Source organism: Rhipicephalus microplus, chromosome 10 (genome assembly GCF_043290135.1).
Source record: "Rhipicephalus microplus isolate Deutch F79 chromosome 10, USDA_Rmic, whole genome shotgun sequence".
NCBI classification, from domain to species: Eukaryota; Metazoa; Arthropoda; class Arachnida; order Ixodida; family Ixodidae; genus Rhipicephalus; species Rhipicephalus microplus.
The window spans coordinates 30,462,289-30,478,788 of record NC_134709.1 but is presented as its reverse complement, the minus strand read 5'-3'; the positions used below and the strand labels follow the sequence as shown (position 1 = coordinate 30,478,788).

At 43.8% G+C, this 16,500-nt stretch overlaps 3 protein-coding genes across 3 annotated transcripts in view; 1 reads left to right on the top strand and 2 right to left on the bottom strand.

Moving 5' to 3' along the window:
• Positions 1 to 3,066, bottom strand: part of LOC119180616 (VWFA and cache domain-containing protein 1) — a 73,564-nt gene extending 70,498 nt beyond the window's left edge. The window contains exon 1 of the mRNA XM_037431727.2: positions 2,500 to 3,066. Within this exon, the coding sequence (XP_037287624.2) occupies positions 2,500 to 2,871 (372 nt within the window). The 5' untranslated portion in view covers positions 2,872 to 3,066. The remainder of the gene's footprint in view (positions 1 to 2,499) is intronic.
• A 262-nt stretch (positions 3,067 to 3,328) lies between these two features.
• Positions 3,329 to 7,592, top strand: Fdx1 (Adrenodoxin-like protein 1, mitochondrial Ferredoxin 1). Its single transcript, XM_037432615.2, has 6 exons — positions 3,329 to 3,545; positions 3,645 to 3,699; positions 3,780 to 3,886; positions 4,668 to 4,755; positions 4,827 to 4,879; positions 7,405 to 7,592. Exons 1-6 carry the CDS (start codon positions 3,410 to 3,412, stop codon positions 7,506 to 7,508), a joined length of 543 nt encoding a protein of 180 aa, XP_037288512.2. The 5' UTR covers positions 3,329 to 3,409; the 3' UTR covers positions 7,509 to 7,592.
• Mtr4 (exosome RNA helicase Mtr4) overlaps positions 7,375 to 16,500 on the bottom strand; it is a 41,644-nt gene continuing 32,518 nt past the window's right edge. The window contains exons 22-26 of the mRNA XM_037432614.2: positions 15,445 to 15,608; positions 13,172 to 13,334; positions 10,905 to 11,067; positions 9,123 to 9,227; positions 7,375 to 7,667 (exon numbers count right to left, since the gene is read on the bottom strand). Of these exons, the coding sequence (XP_037288511.2) occupies positions 7,615 to 7,667; positions 9,123 to 9,227; positions 10,905 to 11,067; positions 13,172 to 13,334; positions 15,445 to 15,608 (648 nt within the window). The 3' untranslated portion in view covers positions 7,375 to 7,614. The remainder of the gene's footprint in view (positions 7,668 to 9,122; positions 9,228 to 10,904; positions 11,068 to 13,171; positions 13,335 to 15,444; positions 15,609 to 16,500) is intronic.

The window sequence follows — 16,500 nt, the reverse complement described above, 5'->3', positions numbered from 1 at the left end:
GGTATAATCACTCAGTTCATTGAGAGCAATGTTGTATTGGGGAATATAATTTGAACCGATTCATTGGTTCCCCACTAAGTGTGTCCTTGTAGTGAACTTGGTGACGGTCTGAATTTGAATGGCACGCGTTAAGATACCAGAGAGGCTTCTCTGGTAACTAAAGGCATGCTTGCGACAAATGTGGCAAAGGAAGTATAACGTACATCCAGAAAAGACCCGTACATCCAGAAAAGACCCTACGGGAGCTACAAGTATGCTTGCAGTGCAGGGAACATTTTTAAAGACGCACAGGTATAAGGAATTGCATGAATAGTCTCTTCATGTCGACATTTGGCTTCGTGTTGCTTGTGTAGCCAAGATAACCCGCCAGCCAGCTAAAACATTCACCCGACACTTCTATGTACATGCCACAGTCAATAAGATGCAGCTAATGCATGTAGCAAAAGTATGACCATGCTAAGCAAGCTACGGCAAAGCAATTCATCAGTAGTGAGCTCTGTTGCTGTAAGGTTCACTAGTGAAGCATTCAACTTCAAGCGCAGTCGATGCATTGGAAACTGGTCGACGGAAGCTACATCGATGAAAGGCACAAGGAATGATGGGAATGGCGCAGGAAAGAGTGTTTCTAGCCAGTCATGTGTCCCTTTCATTGGTATAGTTCTCCTCAACAAGTTCTGATCCTAGAAACGATTGGGTCTTTGCAGAGAAAATAACCCAGAAGACTGGACAGCAAGTCTCCTAGGTATGACCAGGTCTGCTAAAACCACAACACTGAGAGCGGTGATAACGCTGTGATGACGTGGCATCTGAATGGTAACAAGTATTGTTTACCATTTCGTACACAAGCACGACTCACCAAAGTTAAAAGCATGGGGTATGACTCAATGCCCGATTGGTAGTTTGTTCAAATTAGCAAGGTTCTAATGACTCTCTAAAAGAAATGGTTCGCGACGCCATGATAGCACAAGCAATACTTCAGAACAACACACGACCTTTTGAGATAGGGACGCTAGCATGTGATTACGGTCACCCTCATCACCTGCTCGTCCCTGAAATATTTCTCTACCAGGCGCAGGTGGTCATTTGGAACAGCCAACGCTGTATCATCGCCAGCCTCTGACATAAGTTCGGTCTCCTTCCTCTCAGAGACGTGCCAGGCAGGTTCTAACACGATTCGCGGTGGGCAAACATGCTTCTTTTTGTTCGCTCGGAGAGGCTGAAGAGGACGAGTCAATATCGCGCCGCTTTCTCCGATAAAGAAGCTGGCAATCCCATCAGCGCGCACACTGTGCCAACATCCCCCCCCCCCCCAATTAAAGATCCGCCTGTGGCGATACAGCGCGACTTGCGAGACCCTTTAAACGGCAACAACGAAAAAAAAAAAAAGAGAGAGAGAAAGTGTGTGTGTTCCACGAAGGCAGGTTGAAAAAATAAGCACCAAGTAAGACCGCGAACGACGAGAAACGCGAAATTAAAAAAAAAAAGAAAAATTCGCGGAACGCCGCAGCGTTCGTACTGCGAAACAGTGAGAACCGCGGAAACTTCGCTATAGAGATAACTTCGTTATATCGAAAGCGGTCGACTCGCCACCACCACTAAACCGAGTAGCAAAGCGCAGTAAGCGGGCGCAGCAAGTCGCCACATCGGTAGTTTCAGTAATACACAACTGAACACTGTTCGATGCTAAACAACACCGTTATACCAGAAAAAGAGACTCGGGATTAACCGATTGCTTGCTCTCTCCCATACCCGTGAGGGTTCTAGGGATAAAATAAAATTGACGGTGGGCAGATGTCGGCGAAAAGTTTATTCGGAAAGGACCTGTTCGACGTGAGAAGCTACGATCCCGGTTATAATCGGGCCATTCCGCAAAAAGCTCGGACATCCGACGTGCCCAGTAGGGTCATTTCCGAAAGTGGACGACTCGAGGCACCTAACATTTGAAGCGCGACATGGAGAACGTAACGAAAAAAAAAAAAAAAAGGCGAAACAAATTCACGTGGCGACAGGCACGTGTGCGGTAAGTAGTGCGAAAACGTGATTGCTGCACACACAGAAGCGGCTTAGGCTTTCCAATCAATAAGTGCCACATTGGGGAACACGGGAGAGCGAAAAAGAAAAAAAGTCGCCGGAAAAAGAACAGCCAAGCATCGAAGCCCTATGAGAGGTAAAAGAGAAATATGAGAGGATCGTCGCAGCATCCGCACCGGGAACGGTAATCGACTCCATCCAGGAAATTGCCGGCGCCGCTTGTCCGGCGCCCAAGTCCGCACAGCAACCGTCGCGCCGGTAAACGAAAGCAGCGGAAGGCGATCGTTCACGCTGTCGCGTTTTTACCTAACAAGATCGCCCGTGTACAGCATCTTCCAAAAAAAAATCCGCCGTGCGTTTTGTGTACGGAAGTTGGCAGTTCGAGGAGTCCAAACGTTTTGCTTGTGCGTCGCTTCCCGAAACCGAAATCTTGGCACCATCTCGCGCCACGAAACAAGTGTCGCTCACCTGCATAGCGGTGACTCCCAGCTCCTCGTTGCTGATCTTTCGAAGGTGAGATCCGAGCGAACGCGCTTCCACTTGCAGGTATATGCTGTCCGCGATCGCATCTTGCCGGTCCGAAGCGGCACTTTCGGCCGCAGAGGCGGGCGACGACGCCGAAGACTCCTTGGCGAGCGACGCGAGAAACAAGTTACTCTTGAGAAACTCGTGCACGCCTGAGCGGTTCGCAAACTTGCCAATGTTCCCGAACAGTTTTATGGAGGGCTTCGGGGCGTCGCCGCCAGCGGCACACCGCACACCACAGTCGAGGCACAGGACGGCCAAAACGAGAGCGGAGATCCTCCGGAGGTCCCGAAATTCGGAAGAGCCAGCCGCCATGTTCCTCCTCTTTGCGGGGGTCAACAAACACACACGCACCGCACTACCGCCGTCGCCGCGCCCGGGCAAGCACTCGGCTCAGACGTTTAAAAAGCCGCGGAATCGACGACTTTCGTCACGTCGCTGTAGCCGATTCATGGTGTCGGGACCGACAAGGCCACCGCGGCGGCTCCACAAACGCGGCCTGACCACCACCACAACACAAGATCACACAGGCCGCCCGACTGCCGCATGTCCGACACCTTGCGTCCGGTGGCGTCTGCCATTAATGGGCGGCGAAGGAAAAGAAATAACGGGATTGGCCTGCAATAACTCTTCAAATTTAAAACTTTTGACACTCAAAAGTTATTCGAATAATTGAAAACATTTATTTTTGTTTTAATACATGTAGTTAAAATATTTTTATTTTTAGAAAAAAAATTACAAAATATTTATTTGCTGCAGAACTGTGATTCAAAATGGCGGCGCCCATGAGAGCAGTAAACATAGAACAGAAAGCACAAGTTCGCGACTAGGCCGGCGATGATGTTAAGACAGCATGATTTCCCTGGCTAATAAATATCTGACGCGTATAAATTACCGTGTCATTCGACATGCGTCCCTGCCTGCCAATGCCTCTATTTCGCTCGGAGAACGCTTGAGGTCGGAGCGACGGCGGTTCTGCACGGGCAACTGTGAGCACAAACACTGGCGTAGTTTCCCAACCATTTAACTTCGCACCCGGGAAGTTTTGATGCGTGATTAATCCTGTGTGTGTGCGTCTGCGTTTTCAGCTTCTCAGTGCGAGGTGCGCTACGAATGGAAGGATCCCAAGTCTGATGACGAAGTGTGAGTAGTACGATGCGATTGCCTCACTGTACTTTCTGTTACTGTTGATATGTGCGGTATTTACTGTTCACGCTCCGCAGGGTCAATATCACTTACGTAAAAAAAGATGGATCGAAAGTGGCGGTACGGGGCAAAGTTGGCGACAACCTGTTGTACTTGGCTCACCGCTATGGCATCGAGATGGAAGGTACGGACACCGGTCATGGGCCGAAATGAAGTTTACGTTCCACAATGTGAAGAGTCTGCTCGTAAAATAATGCGACTGAGTCTGGCACAAGGATTGAGTCATCTCATAGGTATACAACCTTCGGGCATAAATGCGCCGCTTGCAACGCTATTCCGTGCTGAAAAAGCTTCGTAACAATAAGCTACTCTGACCTCATTTAGAGACACGGTAATAACCCATTGTATGGCTGGATAACCGTCGAAGCGGCGAGTTTACGGGCTCCTCTTGAGCCTTGTGCATTAGCGTGCGCGAGGAGGGGGGGGGGGGCAATGCCAGCCGCATACATCGACATAATTAGAAGGGCGCTGCCACGCAGCCCCCCCCCCCCCCTTAAGATTTCTGCAGCACACGCTTATGGCTTTGGGAATAAGAAAAACTCTGCCAGGCTCACATCAGGGCTGCATCAGCTTTAACGCGATGTCGGCGTTATATATTTTTGATGGTGTTCCTGCCATCCTAAGGGATATCGCAGTATCTTTGAATGAAGTCACGACAGGTAATATTAGGGAGCATTTGCAGCGTAGAATTGCGTTGCAAGTGGGGCATCAATGTCCGAGGAAACTGTATTGAATAATGTCGTGTATCGATGAAATCAATCATTTACCAGACCGAGCCTGATTACCTTACGAACACATCTAGTGAATGCGCTCCATCCCCGCATTGTCTGCGTACTGTGCGAGGAGGCAGACAATAACATTGTAACAGAATCTGTTAACGCAGGCATTATTTCTTATCATCGCAGGCGCTTGCGAAGCTTCTCTAGCGTGCACGACTTGTCACGTCTACGTCAAGGAGGATTACTATGACAAGCTGCCTGAACCCGATGAAAAGTAACGCACCAGTCGTTTTTATTTTCCAACTGCGCGTAAACAAAATACATGAATTTTTTTGTTGTCTTCAGAGAGGACGACCTTTTGGACCTGGCGCCCTTCCTCAAAGAGAACTCCAGGCTCGGTAAGGAGGCTTCGTAAATTTATGAATAGTTTTATGAAAATAGAATTTATTAATAGTAGATGCCATCTTAGTCACTGGTGACCTTTGGTTATGTTTACGATAGCATGCAGGAGTATACTGTACCAGAAGGTTATTTGTTGGGTGTGGATGCTCTTTCTGTATATATAGTATGTGCATGTGTTTGTATACATATAATATACACAAATTAGGGGGGGGGGGATTGAGTACTCGCTCCCACCTTGGTTCGGCTACGCTACTGCTAGCACATTTGGAAGCGATGCCATCAAGACACCCGACCCTACGACAGGGACATCACGTGTCGATAAAAATTAATAGGGATGATCCTTAATTGATAGGGAGAAACGCAGCAACCGTCAATGCTGATGCCACCGTAGCCACCATGTTTGGGTACGGACGCAGTTTAAACCTTCTTACGCAATGTCACGTAAGCATGTAAGCATTAGACGTGTGACCTATATTAAAGTTGGAAAAGAAGATGTGAAAATTTGCGTCTCGTTTTTTAAAACTCCTACATTTCAGTTCTAGAGAAAAAGGGATTGTGTCGGAAAAAAGACATTATGTCTCATATAAGTTACAGTTCTCCGGAGTTATTGGCGTTAGAGTTGAAACAAAGCTTATTCAAAATCTATTATTTGGCAGAACACTGTAGACAATGTGGTGCTTTTTTGTTGCAGCTAGGCGCAAATCACAAACATGAGTAGTTCTACTAAATTAAATGCAATAGTTAAATGGGCAGGTTCTGAATTGTGCGATACATTTGTAATCAGAATTTTTCCGTATGTGACGAATGTAAAGTCATGTACACACCTGACAACAAATGCTGCTAACAATGAGAGCAAGGAAAGTTTGTTTTCAAGCATGGTGATTTGCTGTACGTGCGCGCATTCCACGTGCATGCACCACTGTTCGGCATGGTCCATTGACAGCCGCTTAGGCGGCGCATTTCTTATCGTGCAGCTCCTTTTACCTATTAAGCAGCACAGAAATGAGCACGGTTGGGCAATAATAGACATACCCTAATTTTAGGGACTAATTATGGTGCACACAACAGTATCAGGCTATGTGACTACGTACATCAAAATAATTGATTCCGTAATCAATCTTCAAGGCTCTTTTGCTCGGCTGCGCGACATACCGGATTTCGCTGCCTTTAAACACGATTTAGAAGTAAACCTATCTAGCTTGCAAAAAGAATGCTTGGATCTATCACTGTAATTAACAATATTTTCATTTCCACCAGGATTTAATGACGTGTTTCGGCCAGTTGTCGGTCCCTTCAGGAATCCAAGAAGACAATATTGATAGTAAGGGTTGGAATCGTACAACACTAACCATCTTGTAGTTGATATTTACAACTTGAGAAAAAAAATGTCAGCTCTGTCCACAGAAACACAGTCCTTCATTTGTGAAAGACGGTAGTGCTAGCAAGTTTCTGCTCAAACTCCAAGTACTTTTCATTGGCTTATGTAAATACTACGCATATCGCCAGCCACAGGTCTGTCAATACTACCTGGAACATTGCGTTTTGCTGAGCAGCGATGCCAGAATCCCTGGCAGAATTCACAAAGAAGTTGAAGTCTCAAGCCTAAAATCAGCAACATAAATGTGAGGTCTTTTGGCTATCTGAAAGAGTCAAGAAGTGCTCGACATCGCAATAGTTTGCAAGCTGTTGGACGCAACACCTACGCACGTAGTGATGGCTGTCTGCAGAGCTGTCATTTTCTCATTAAATTGTAACTGTGCTGGCCTCGCCGTGATAACTTTTGTCAAACAGAATCAAAAAAAGCGTGTTGCTAGATAATGGGTCAAATGCAATTATCTTTAAACCAAAACATTGTAATTATGTAACTGAGCTAATAAGGATTACAAAGCAATGGATTAACAAGTTGATGGGGCACTCGACACGGTAAAAAAGCGGTGCGAATTCTCGGACACACAAAGATGGACCGAGGCGTGAAGTCCTGGCCCTCTTCGTGCCCGGCACCAGAAGGAGGAGTCGTGGCTTCGCGCGCGGCGTCACCACGCACGCGTGCAAGGCCTCGCCTCAATGTCCTCGTAACCATTAGCGACCGAAGGCACTGATCCTGCTTTTCAAGAACGCCGCCGCGCTGCACATTCAAAGCCTCGAAACTGTTCAATAGGCAGTCAGTGCTTCGAACACTGTGCGCTCTGCACGCAGAATAGTAACCACATGTAAGCTGAAGTCTAAATATAACGAACCCAGATGTAAGGAAGACTAGTCTTGCATTAGCTTTAATGCTAAGACTATACCTTTATAGTGCATTTTGGGATATAACAAACTTGCTTTTGCGTATGATGCAATTTTGTTATAATGAAGTTTGAGTGTGGCAGTTAATTATTTAGCCAATGTCCATAGTACGCAGGTATACACAATATCTGAAAACACTGCTGCTCGTACAAGAAATATCATTTGGGGATGTGCCAACATGTGCTCTCGAAAATAAAAAGAACAATTGCAGACATTGATTGTTTATTATTTACAGGCTGCCAGATTATACTGACCAAGGACTTGGAGGGAATGGAGGTGACGTTGCCGCAGGCGACACGCAACTTCTACGTTGATGGCCACGTGCCCCAGCCACACTAAGACCGCGAGCTCCTGCTTCTCCGCGTAGCGTAATTTCATGATTGTACAGATTTTGTTTTAGTGATTAAAAGCATGTGCAGTTCATTTTTTGTAAAAGGCATCATCACTATAGGTACAAGCTAGCTGCAAACACAATGTCCCTCTTCATGTGCTTGATGGCTGAAAAACACACAATGCAATTGCGTGAGAAGTAGAAAACACCATAAACATGCTAAGGAAAAAGCACAATACCTGAAACCTCAATATAACAAACACAGATATAACAAAATAATGGTTAAAGCAAAGTAAATTAGGAATAGTATTGCAACAGATAAAGTGTTAGGAATATACCCATATAATGAACTTTTGAAAATAATGCACTTATTTTCGTGTCAGATGCAACTTCATTATAATTAGGTTTGTTTATCTGTACAATACAGTGCAGTTTCTCTCCTTTAAGTTTTCAAATGCGTGAAATTTGTGTTACACTACGTTTGATACCCAAAGATTATTTATTTAGGCAGAGCAAATGCAAAGCCTGTGGTAGTGTTTTTTTAATAATATCTACTGCAGTGAGCTTTCAGATGTTTCCAGGTCAGTAAACTGCTCATCTTTTAAATATCGCTTTTTAATTCTTACATAATTTTTTTAACAAAAGTACTCTTTACAACCAGAAATACAGGTGGGCGAGTTAATTTTTTTTTTCATGTTGAAACGTTTCCGAGAATATAAAGGGTGTTTTTGAGTACATATATACACAACAAAACACTTGTGTGTTCATATTGCACTTTTATGCTAGAACATCGCTGGTCCTGCTGGCCAATTGTGACACAAAAAACCACACGCTTTGTTGAAGTAGAAGGACTACGACGCTGTGAGGTCCAAATGAGCACACCAGGCACCGAGAGAAAAGCGCACTCTTGAACCTTCGCCATTTGTGCAGGATGCCATGCTAGGCTTTGCCTACATCGTCTTTCTCTCAGCATGTCTAGCTCTACTAGTTTGGTCCTATGCAACGTGTTGGTACTGTAATATCTCATACATTACAACATATACTGTGTAAAACATGCTGCTTTTCATCCTGATTCCTCTATGCTGTTCAGCAATGTAGTTTTTATCAAGAAGCCCAAGTTTTTTACCTCTAGGAATGCCATCGGCAAAACTCGAGCATTAATAATGAATGCCCTAGTTGCTTAATTTTTCCTTTTTTGTATACAAGGACTACATACACAGCCAAACCCAGATATACGAAATCTCAAAAGGGTTACAAAATAAAAATCTAGTTATAACTAATTCAATATCTAAAATAAATATTTCAAAGAGATATTACAACATTTCTATATACGCAATAATTCTTTAAATATGTGCAATTGATATGTGCAGGTTCAACTGTATAGCCTTTCAAAGCAGTGCTGTCGTGGAAATGTTTTTTGAGCTAAAGAGAAGAAACAGATCGACATAGTTTTCTCTACTGCATGATTAGGATATTGCAAAATAAAACTTGGAATGGAGGAATGATGCCGAGCAACTGAACCTGTCAAATCGCACATTCTGTAACATACATACACCAACCTGGCTGCAAAGAAGTGAAGATAGTTTTCTTTATCGATTACGCATGGAAAGTGCGACACTTACCTTCGGAAAACTTGTTTTCCAGTTCTGTGTTTCCTATGCACTTTGCAGCCTGAACTATCTGCCGCAACAGTTCCTCCAGCCGTCGCATGCACCTGATTATGCTTCCTGAAAGGTAACGCACGAAGTTTCACAGGAAAATTGGTCGGCTTACAGAGATGACACCATTTGTGAACTAATTGTGTCATCATTCATCAAGTGGTGACCGCTTGTCACCACTTGCAGAAGCACACGCACACTTTTAATACTCGTAGTTGGGTTTTGTAAGAGCAGGAAGTTGCCGCGCTGAAAAGGACAAGATCGATTGACTAAATGCTGGCTCCAGTGACATTCCCCGTTTGACAACTTTTCATCACAGTAAAGCAACAGAGTAGATTCTTGGCGGTTCAAACTTTCAGTTAATTCAAAGAAATCATACATTTTTGGTTGCCGCACATTTTTGGTTGCCCCGCCATGTTTTTGATGTATTTCAAGGCCACCTAGTACAAATTGCCTCACAACACCAATTCGAATAATTCAAACTTCTTGCTGGTTCATGCGAGGAAATGACTGCTGCCTCTGTAGTTTCTATATGAACATTCACATTATTATATCACTAAGTCGTATATAAAGCCAACTGTCCACGTACAAAATGGCCAAACTCACCAAACCTTGTGTACCAACAATTGCATACTCAATTAGGAAGGGAAAAAAAGTGCAGAGGCATGGTCTAGATTTACGACATGTCTAACGTCTCTCGAAGTTACCTTCCCCGTGGTACACTAATGCAGGGAAGCGTCCTAATATAGAGAACAGGCTATCAGATGTCTAAGACAGACCTGTTCGTTTCTTAGACACGCATTTTATACTAATGAGTACCAGTATAACCGCTCATGTTTATATGTTTTATTGGCAATCACACAGAGCTTGTCTATGATGTCGCTGCAGCACTGAAAAGCAATAAACATCCCAATGCCAGTTGCTAAGTTGCCCAGAATCACAAAATATGAGAACTTGGGATAATTCAAACAAAATCCCGAGATCTCTTCCGTCAATTTTAAACTATGGGAAGTTAAAAAAATTGGTCCCATATCTGCATGTTACACTGCAAATGTCGCCGAAAGACGATAGTCTTGTGTCTGGAGAGAGTGAACAAAACGTTTATTTGATGTTCTGCGCAAGAAAATTAGGAATGGTATTCTGGAGGCGCTGCGTTAGAGAGCCTCGAGCGTGCAGCGGAGGCGAACGAGCGTATTAAGTTACGTCAATCGTGAGACATAAGCGCTATCTGGCAGTCATCGTGGAAAACGAAGCGCGCACGCCCTGCGCGCCAGTCTCAGAGGTGATAAAGTGTAGAACGCAAGGCAACGGGTAGGTGCCACCACCGTGTCGTCTTAGCAAAGCGTTGGAAACACTTGCTTTTTCGTGCAAGCGTTGCCTGGTCAGCGCAGAGTGATAAACGCTATGGTTCTTATAATTAATTATGTATGCTTTTTTAGTAAGAGACACACATACAGAATATTGACGTGTTGTTATGGTGCCTCAGATATGCGCAATAATTGGTTTTTAATTGACAATCACACAAGTATGAACGCTAAATCTTGAGCAATATTGGTGGGCGCTGTGGATGGGGTCGGCCATATTGAGTATCGTTTGGCCACTTTGGTGTCGTTTAGGGCATCGTTAAGGGCGGACAAACAGACAAGTGTACAGGCAGACAGACCAAACTATTTGCGTCGAAGGTCGCCAAGAAAGACTATCGTTTAAAAAAAAAAAAAAAATATCAGCAGTGCCGCAAGCGCTAACCTTCATAGACATCCGTCATGCGGCAGACGTGCGCGAAGGAGGCCCCTTTGCTCCAGGCGTACATGACGTCCATTAGGTGTGGCTTGAACGAGTTGACGTAGGTGTCTTCGTCTACGCACAGCTTGGCATCCTTGGTGACCCGTGCTATCCTCCGCGCTATGTCCTGTGTTAAAAACAATGGAACTCCCATGTTTTGGGACTTGCGCACCAGTGAAGCACGGGAAGCTCGCACGCCACACATCTGGACAGACCTCCGGGCCGTTGGTGGTCAGCGTGCGGGTGCTTTTCCGTAAGCAGGTTGGAGAAAGCTTGCGGGAATACTCAACATGTTTTTCAATATTCATGAGTGTTTTTTTATTGGCTTGAATTTACTTACTATACAAAAATTAAAGTGAACGGTACTTCAAAACACAATTTGGTTTGCATGTCTTCTAGCCAAGACAACGCACTAGTTTCTGCCACACATTCAGGTCTGTGAAAGCTAGGAAGTGCCAAAACTAGACCTAACCAGAATGCTGCATGACAAAAGAAATCTTGTCCAAGGTAAGTTTCTGTGGTGCCGCCATTATTATTCACTTGGTATGCATCGCGACTTATAATACAGAAGCACCATAAGCTAACATACATACAGAAGACACAAATAAAATTGTGAAGGAAGTCGTGGCACGGAATGCGCATATTAGTAACTCCTTGAGTTGATTTTTGCATATTTGCGTGCACAAGCTGCTCTTCTTTGGTTCTGATGTTTAGGGGGCTAAGAAAGAACAAGTTAAATTGAGCTTTGGATTACACTTTGGATCATTCGTTATAATGAAGTAAATGAAGAGTTGCTTTGTTTTAGATACAGTGTTAAGAATATAGATTTGATGAATCTTTTTATATAACAAAGTATTCTTGTGGCAGATATGACTGTCATAATGAGGTTTGGGTGTATAATTGAATCTCATGAGTAATAAATGTCTCTCCTCAACTTTGCAATGTACTGTTGCATATAATCGCCTTGCTGAAGGCACTGCCAGGTTCGATGAGTCGTGCAACATGGCGCTTTCTATGAGCCATAGCAAAAGTATTAGTTTTCTTAGCACAAAAAGGGTCGTGCGAACACCACAACACTTTCGTCGAAGCTCCATGAGGCTCTGCGGAGCCCCGCTCTGGGCGACCCAGCACGCCCGTGAGGCAGCGTCGAGGCAGGCGCTTGACGTCCCCTCATGGGAGGCCAAGGCTCGGCCACCTAAATCTGCTGGTTTCTTATAATAAAGCTTATTCCTCCTTCTCCTCTAGCCTGAGACTTGATTCTGTTTATGTAAGAAGAAAACACTAACATCATAAGGAAGGTAGTATGTTCATTTACAGAAAGGCAGGAGAGATATTGAACTATAGCTTTATTAAGATTAATTACTACAAGACAGATAACTCAGTGTTATTTTCATTGCAATAAATATTGTGTACCTTGAAAGAATGCGTAACTTTGACCCATGTGCAGACAGAGTTTCATGTATTGCACATCAAAGGTTTAATATGAACATGAGCACTCCCTAGCCACACCAGTAATTTGACGAACGAGTGCTTGTAGTTCTGCATTTAGGTAAATTTTGTTTATGTGTCTTTAGGAGTACTACATTATGCTTGTGCAGTCAATAAGCAATTTTTCACCACATATTATACTGCCAGAAGTGTATGAACCTTGGTTCATGTAAAACTAACATACTAGATGTCCCAAGTACCTTGGACTGCGATTTTAAAGAAGGGTGCGCTTTAGGAAAGTTGTGCATGCTGTACTTAAGTGGTAGCCCTGTGTCCTTACAACCTTGAGTTTCTGATGAATAACGTAAGTGCTCATTAATTATTTAGCCAGCTTCTTAATGCTTGCTTCAATCGATAAATTAGTAGAATAGCTGCCTGAAATAGCCTCTGAATCAAGAGTTTATCTTGTGCCGAAATCTGCGCGTTTTTTTTTTTTTTGAGAAAATCAAAAGTGCGTTAGACACGCCGATTATAAAGAAGACAAGCACACGATTAGTACATATGACTACCACTAATATATACCTGCTACAGCTTTCATAGAATTTTATATTTTAAATCTTGGTCCGAGTTAGCTGGGACAGCCAGTATATAGTAGTAACTATAATTTGCTACTGCTGACAATTCTATGCCCTTTAATTGATACTGGGATGCTTTTTGTAATGGAAATTTCCTTTCTGTACCTGACTTAGGCAAGAAACAATGCCGAGAGCATTGTTGCATGTGCAAGAAGTGGTTCCACAGACCTGCATCTGTCGCAGCGGGCCAGACAGCTCTTCGGTGAGGTTGGGCATCTCGTTCGACTTCTCCTGAAAGACCAGGCAACTCAACAAGGCCGTAGCCTGGTGTGCGTTGAGCTCGTTGAACATGTTGTTGAAGATCATCTCCGTCACAAGCAGTTCATCGGCACTGAGCAGCAAAGGGAAAGTCCAAGAATAGGCGCTGAGGCAAAACTAAAACAACATAACAAAATCTTTAGGATGTCATCGAGTTGCACAAGATATGTAATGCCGATGTGAAGTAGCATATTAAAAACTGATACTCAATTCTTTGAGGTCCATTGAATGAACCTATAGTCGGGCAACTAAGCTATGCAGTTCATTATCATCGGCCTGACTACACCCGCTGCAGGGCAAAGGCTTCTACCATGATCAGCCAATCAACCTGGTCTTGTGCTTTCTGCTGCCACGTTATACCTGAGAACATTTTAGTCTCATTGACCACCTAGCTTTCTGTCTCCCTTTCATGTGTTTGCCTTCTCTGGGAACCCAGTCAGTTACCCTTAATGACCAGCGGTTATCCTGCCTACGTGCTACGTGCCCGGCCCATATCCATTTCTTCTTCTTGATTTCAACTATGATATCCTTAACCCCGGTTTGTTCCCTGACCCACTCTGCTTGCTCTCTTCTTGTCCCTTAAGGCTACACCTATCATTTTCCTTTCCATCGCTTGCTGCATCGTCCTTAATTTAAGCTGAACACTCTTTGTAAGCAAGCTCCAGGTTTCTACTCCGTAGGTAAGTACCGGTAAGATGCAGCTGTTATATACGTTCCTCCTGAGGGTTAGTGGCAGATTACCATTCATGACGCGAGAATTCTTGCTGAATGTGATCATAGTTCAAGCTATCTCAAAAGTCTATTCTCTAATCTGTGACGAAATTGTAAAGCTAGGCTTGAGGCACATACACTGTTTAAAAAGCATTCCTCCCGTTATTTCCAAATCATTCTGTTTTGTGCCAAGCAAATTTTCTCATTTCACTACATCTTTGCTATCTTTGCTTTGCTATCCCTGAGTTCATGCCCCTTCCCTCGATGCATACACCACTTGGGTAGACCAAAGGACATCTGGCCTGTGCAATTTATAAACTGCTCGGCTCTCAGATTTATTTCATCACTTGTTGCGTAGTCCATTCCCAAGCTTCTTATTAAAGAAAATTCAACTATTCACATTTTTGAATGACTGCAAGCTTTTCTAAGCTGCCAGTGATGAATTGGTTAATGCCTGCTGTATACTATGCTCACCTCAACAAATTTTCACCTTAATCTATATTTCCTCGTCAGGAGGCAAACTGCCCGCATAGATACTGTATTTCTGCACATATTCTATAGGCTGTTTAACAATTACTAATTCTCATTCCCTCGCTTCACTAACAAACATTAGTTTATTCTTTCACATACTAAATTTCAAAAGCACTTCTCCACTCTACCTTCCAAAGTTTGCAATCTTGTGTTGAAAATCAACTCTATCACTGCTATGCAATGGTTTTAGTAATCGAGTCAAGGCACCAAGGCGATCATTTACACATTCGGAGATAGTACTAAAAGATTGCATCGGTCCACACAGGGTTGGTTGTGGCACACACATATGCATCTGACAGCAAGATTGGAGGACAGCAACTGCAAGGGGCAGTGCTTCCATTCTCTTCCTTGTATGCTAGGCAAAGAACAGACGGAGACACTGTTCCAACAGAATGGATACAGAACAGTCTCCGGACCACATGGATTGGATCAGAATGTAAGTACTTAAGCCAGGGAATCAAATTGGCCTGCCTTGTGTCTTCCAATCTCATGCCGACAATTTGCAAGAATGACTACCAGTGCCACGAATGTCTCGTGAAGTTGCAACACCATCTAGCACCCAATTAAGAAATCAACACGAATAGATTATTGAAGTTATCATGCATTTCGATTTCAAGTTTTGAAAAACAATGCCTCTGAATATTTATGTTCAGTCATAACACTTGTATATTTCTTCATGCATTGAAAACATTTCTAAATCTGTTATATGGTCTCCCAAAAGACAATAGGAACATGACGCATTCTTCTGAGGCTATCCACCTTCGCTGGTTGGCTATTTGCTCCTCTCATACCATCATGACGTGTTCCATTCTATCGTAGAACGTGTAGAAAACAAAGCCCCGGTGAGTATGAAGACAAGCGAAGGAACACCGTCTTTCTCAAATGGCTAAATAAAGTTGAACAACACGTGAATTTGTTGAGTACAAAAAGAAAAAGCCCACCTGCTGACTTCACAGGCGACCTTGCCCTTGATCTCCATGACATCGGAGGCCGTGGCATAGCCGAGCCGCCGGAGAACCCGCTTGCGACACTTGAGTTCCTCCATCTGGAGCAGTGCCTTGGCCTTCTTGATCTCGTTCTTGACCTCCCTGATCTCCTGTGCAACCTGCGCACGCAACGATCGATAGGCCAACGTAATTTATTTATTTATTCATTTTCATACCCTCAGGGCCCGAAGGCATTACAGAGAGGAGTGGTTGAACAATATGTTGTTAATTGAAGCTTTGAAGGCGGCAGGTTCTTTGATGATCATGAATGATCAATGAATAAAGCGAAAAACCACAATACACTGTTATCTGGAAGGTTGCTTTTATAGCTTCTTTGATTTTGTTACTAACTGCTCGATTCATGAGGCCTGTTCGCAACTGCTGTGTTGGCACTATCGATTCAGTCATTTCTCATCAGCACCCATCTTAGAGCAAAACTTCACCAACAGATCAATCAATGACTTAATTCTTTTTCCCAAACCTAGTCTTTTGGGCATTTGCGATTACCTATTTAGGTACTTGCATGCAACCCACTGAAATATTAGTTGCCATTACAGACTCACTATTTTGCCATCCTCTGCCCACAGGCTTGCTGAGTGTCACAAAGTCTTGGTTTAAAAAGCCTTTTTTTAGGGGCAAAGCTCCTTAAGGTGTGGGCTGTGCATCCCCTGTATGCAGCTGCTTCTCGTTTAGTTCTTTCAGCGTTCACTAGATGGCAGTACTTGTAGCTGATGATGAAAATGTGCAAGATGTTATAAACTAGACGGTGGTACTTCTAGCTGATGATGAAAGATGCGAGATGTTATAAAATAGGAATGATGTCACATATGGTGCGTGTCATTGGTGGAAGGCAATCGTTCGATTTAGCGCGCAACGTATGCTAGGGGGAGCGTTGTAATAAAATCGAGTGGACAAAATGTACGGAGGATTCATGGTTTACCAGGTTTACCTCTGGAGCTTCGCCCACTCATCATCATTCACTTCGTGGATAAGGCGGCACTTTTTTTTTTA

What these genes read in the sequence shown, in the direction of transcription:
- Fdx1 (XM_037432615.2), top strand. Translation starts at nt 3,410, where the DNA reads ATGATTTCCCTGGCTAATAAATATCTGACGCGTATAAATTACCGTGTC. An exon ending in GCGGTTCTGCACGGGCAACT is followed by an intron (nt 3,546 to 3,644) that starts GTGAGCACAAAC and finishes CTGCGTTTTCAG; the next exon opens with CTTCTCAGTGCGAGGTGCGC. An exon ending in CAAAGAGAACTCCAGGCTCG is followed by an intron (nt 4,880 to 7,404) that starts GTAAGGAGGCTT and finishes TATTATTTACAG; the next exon opens with GCTGCCAGATTATACTGACC.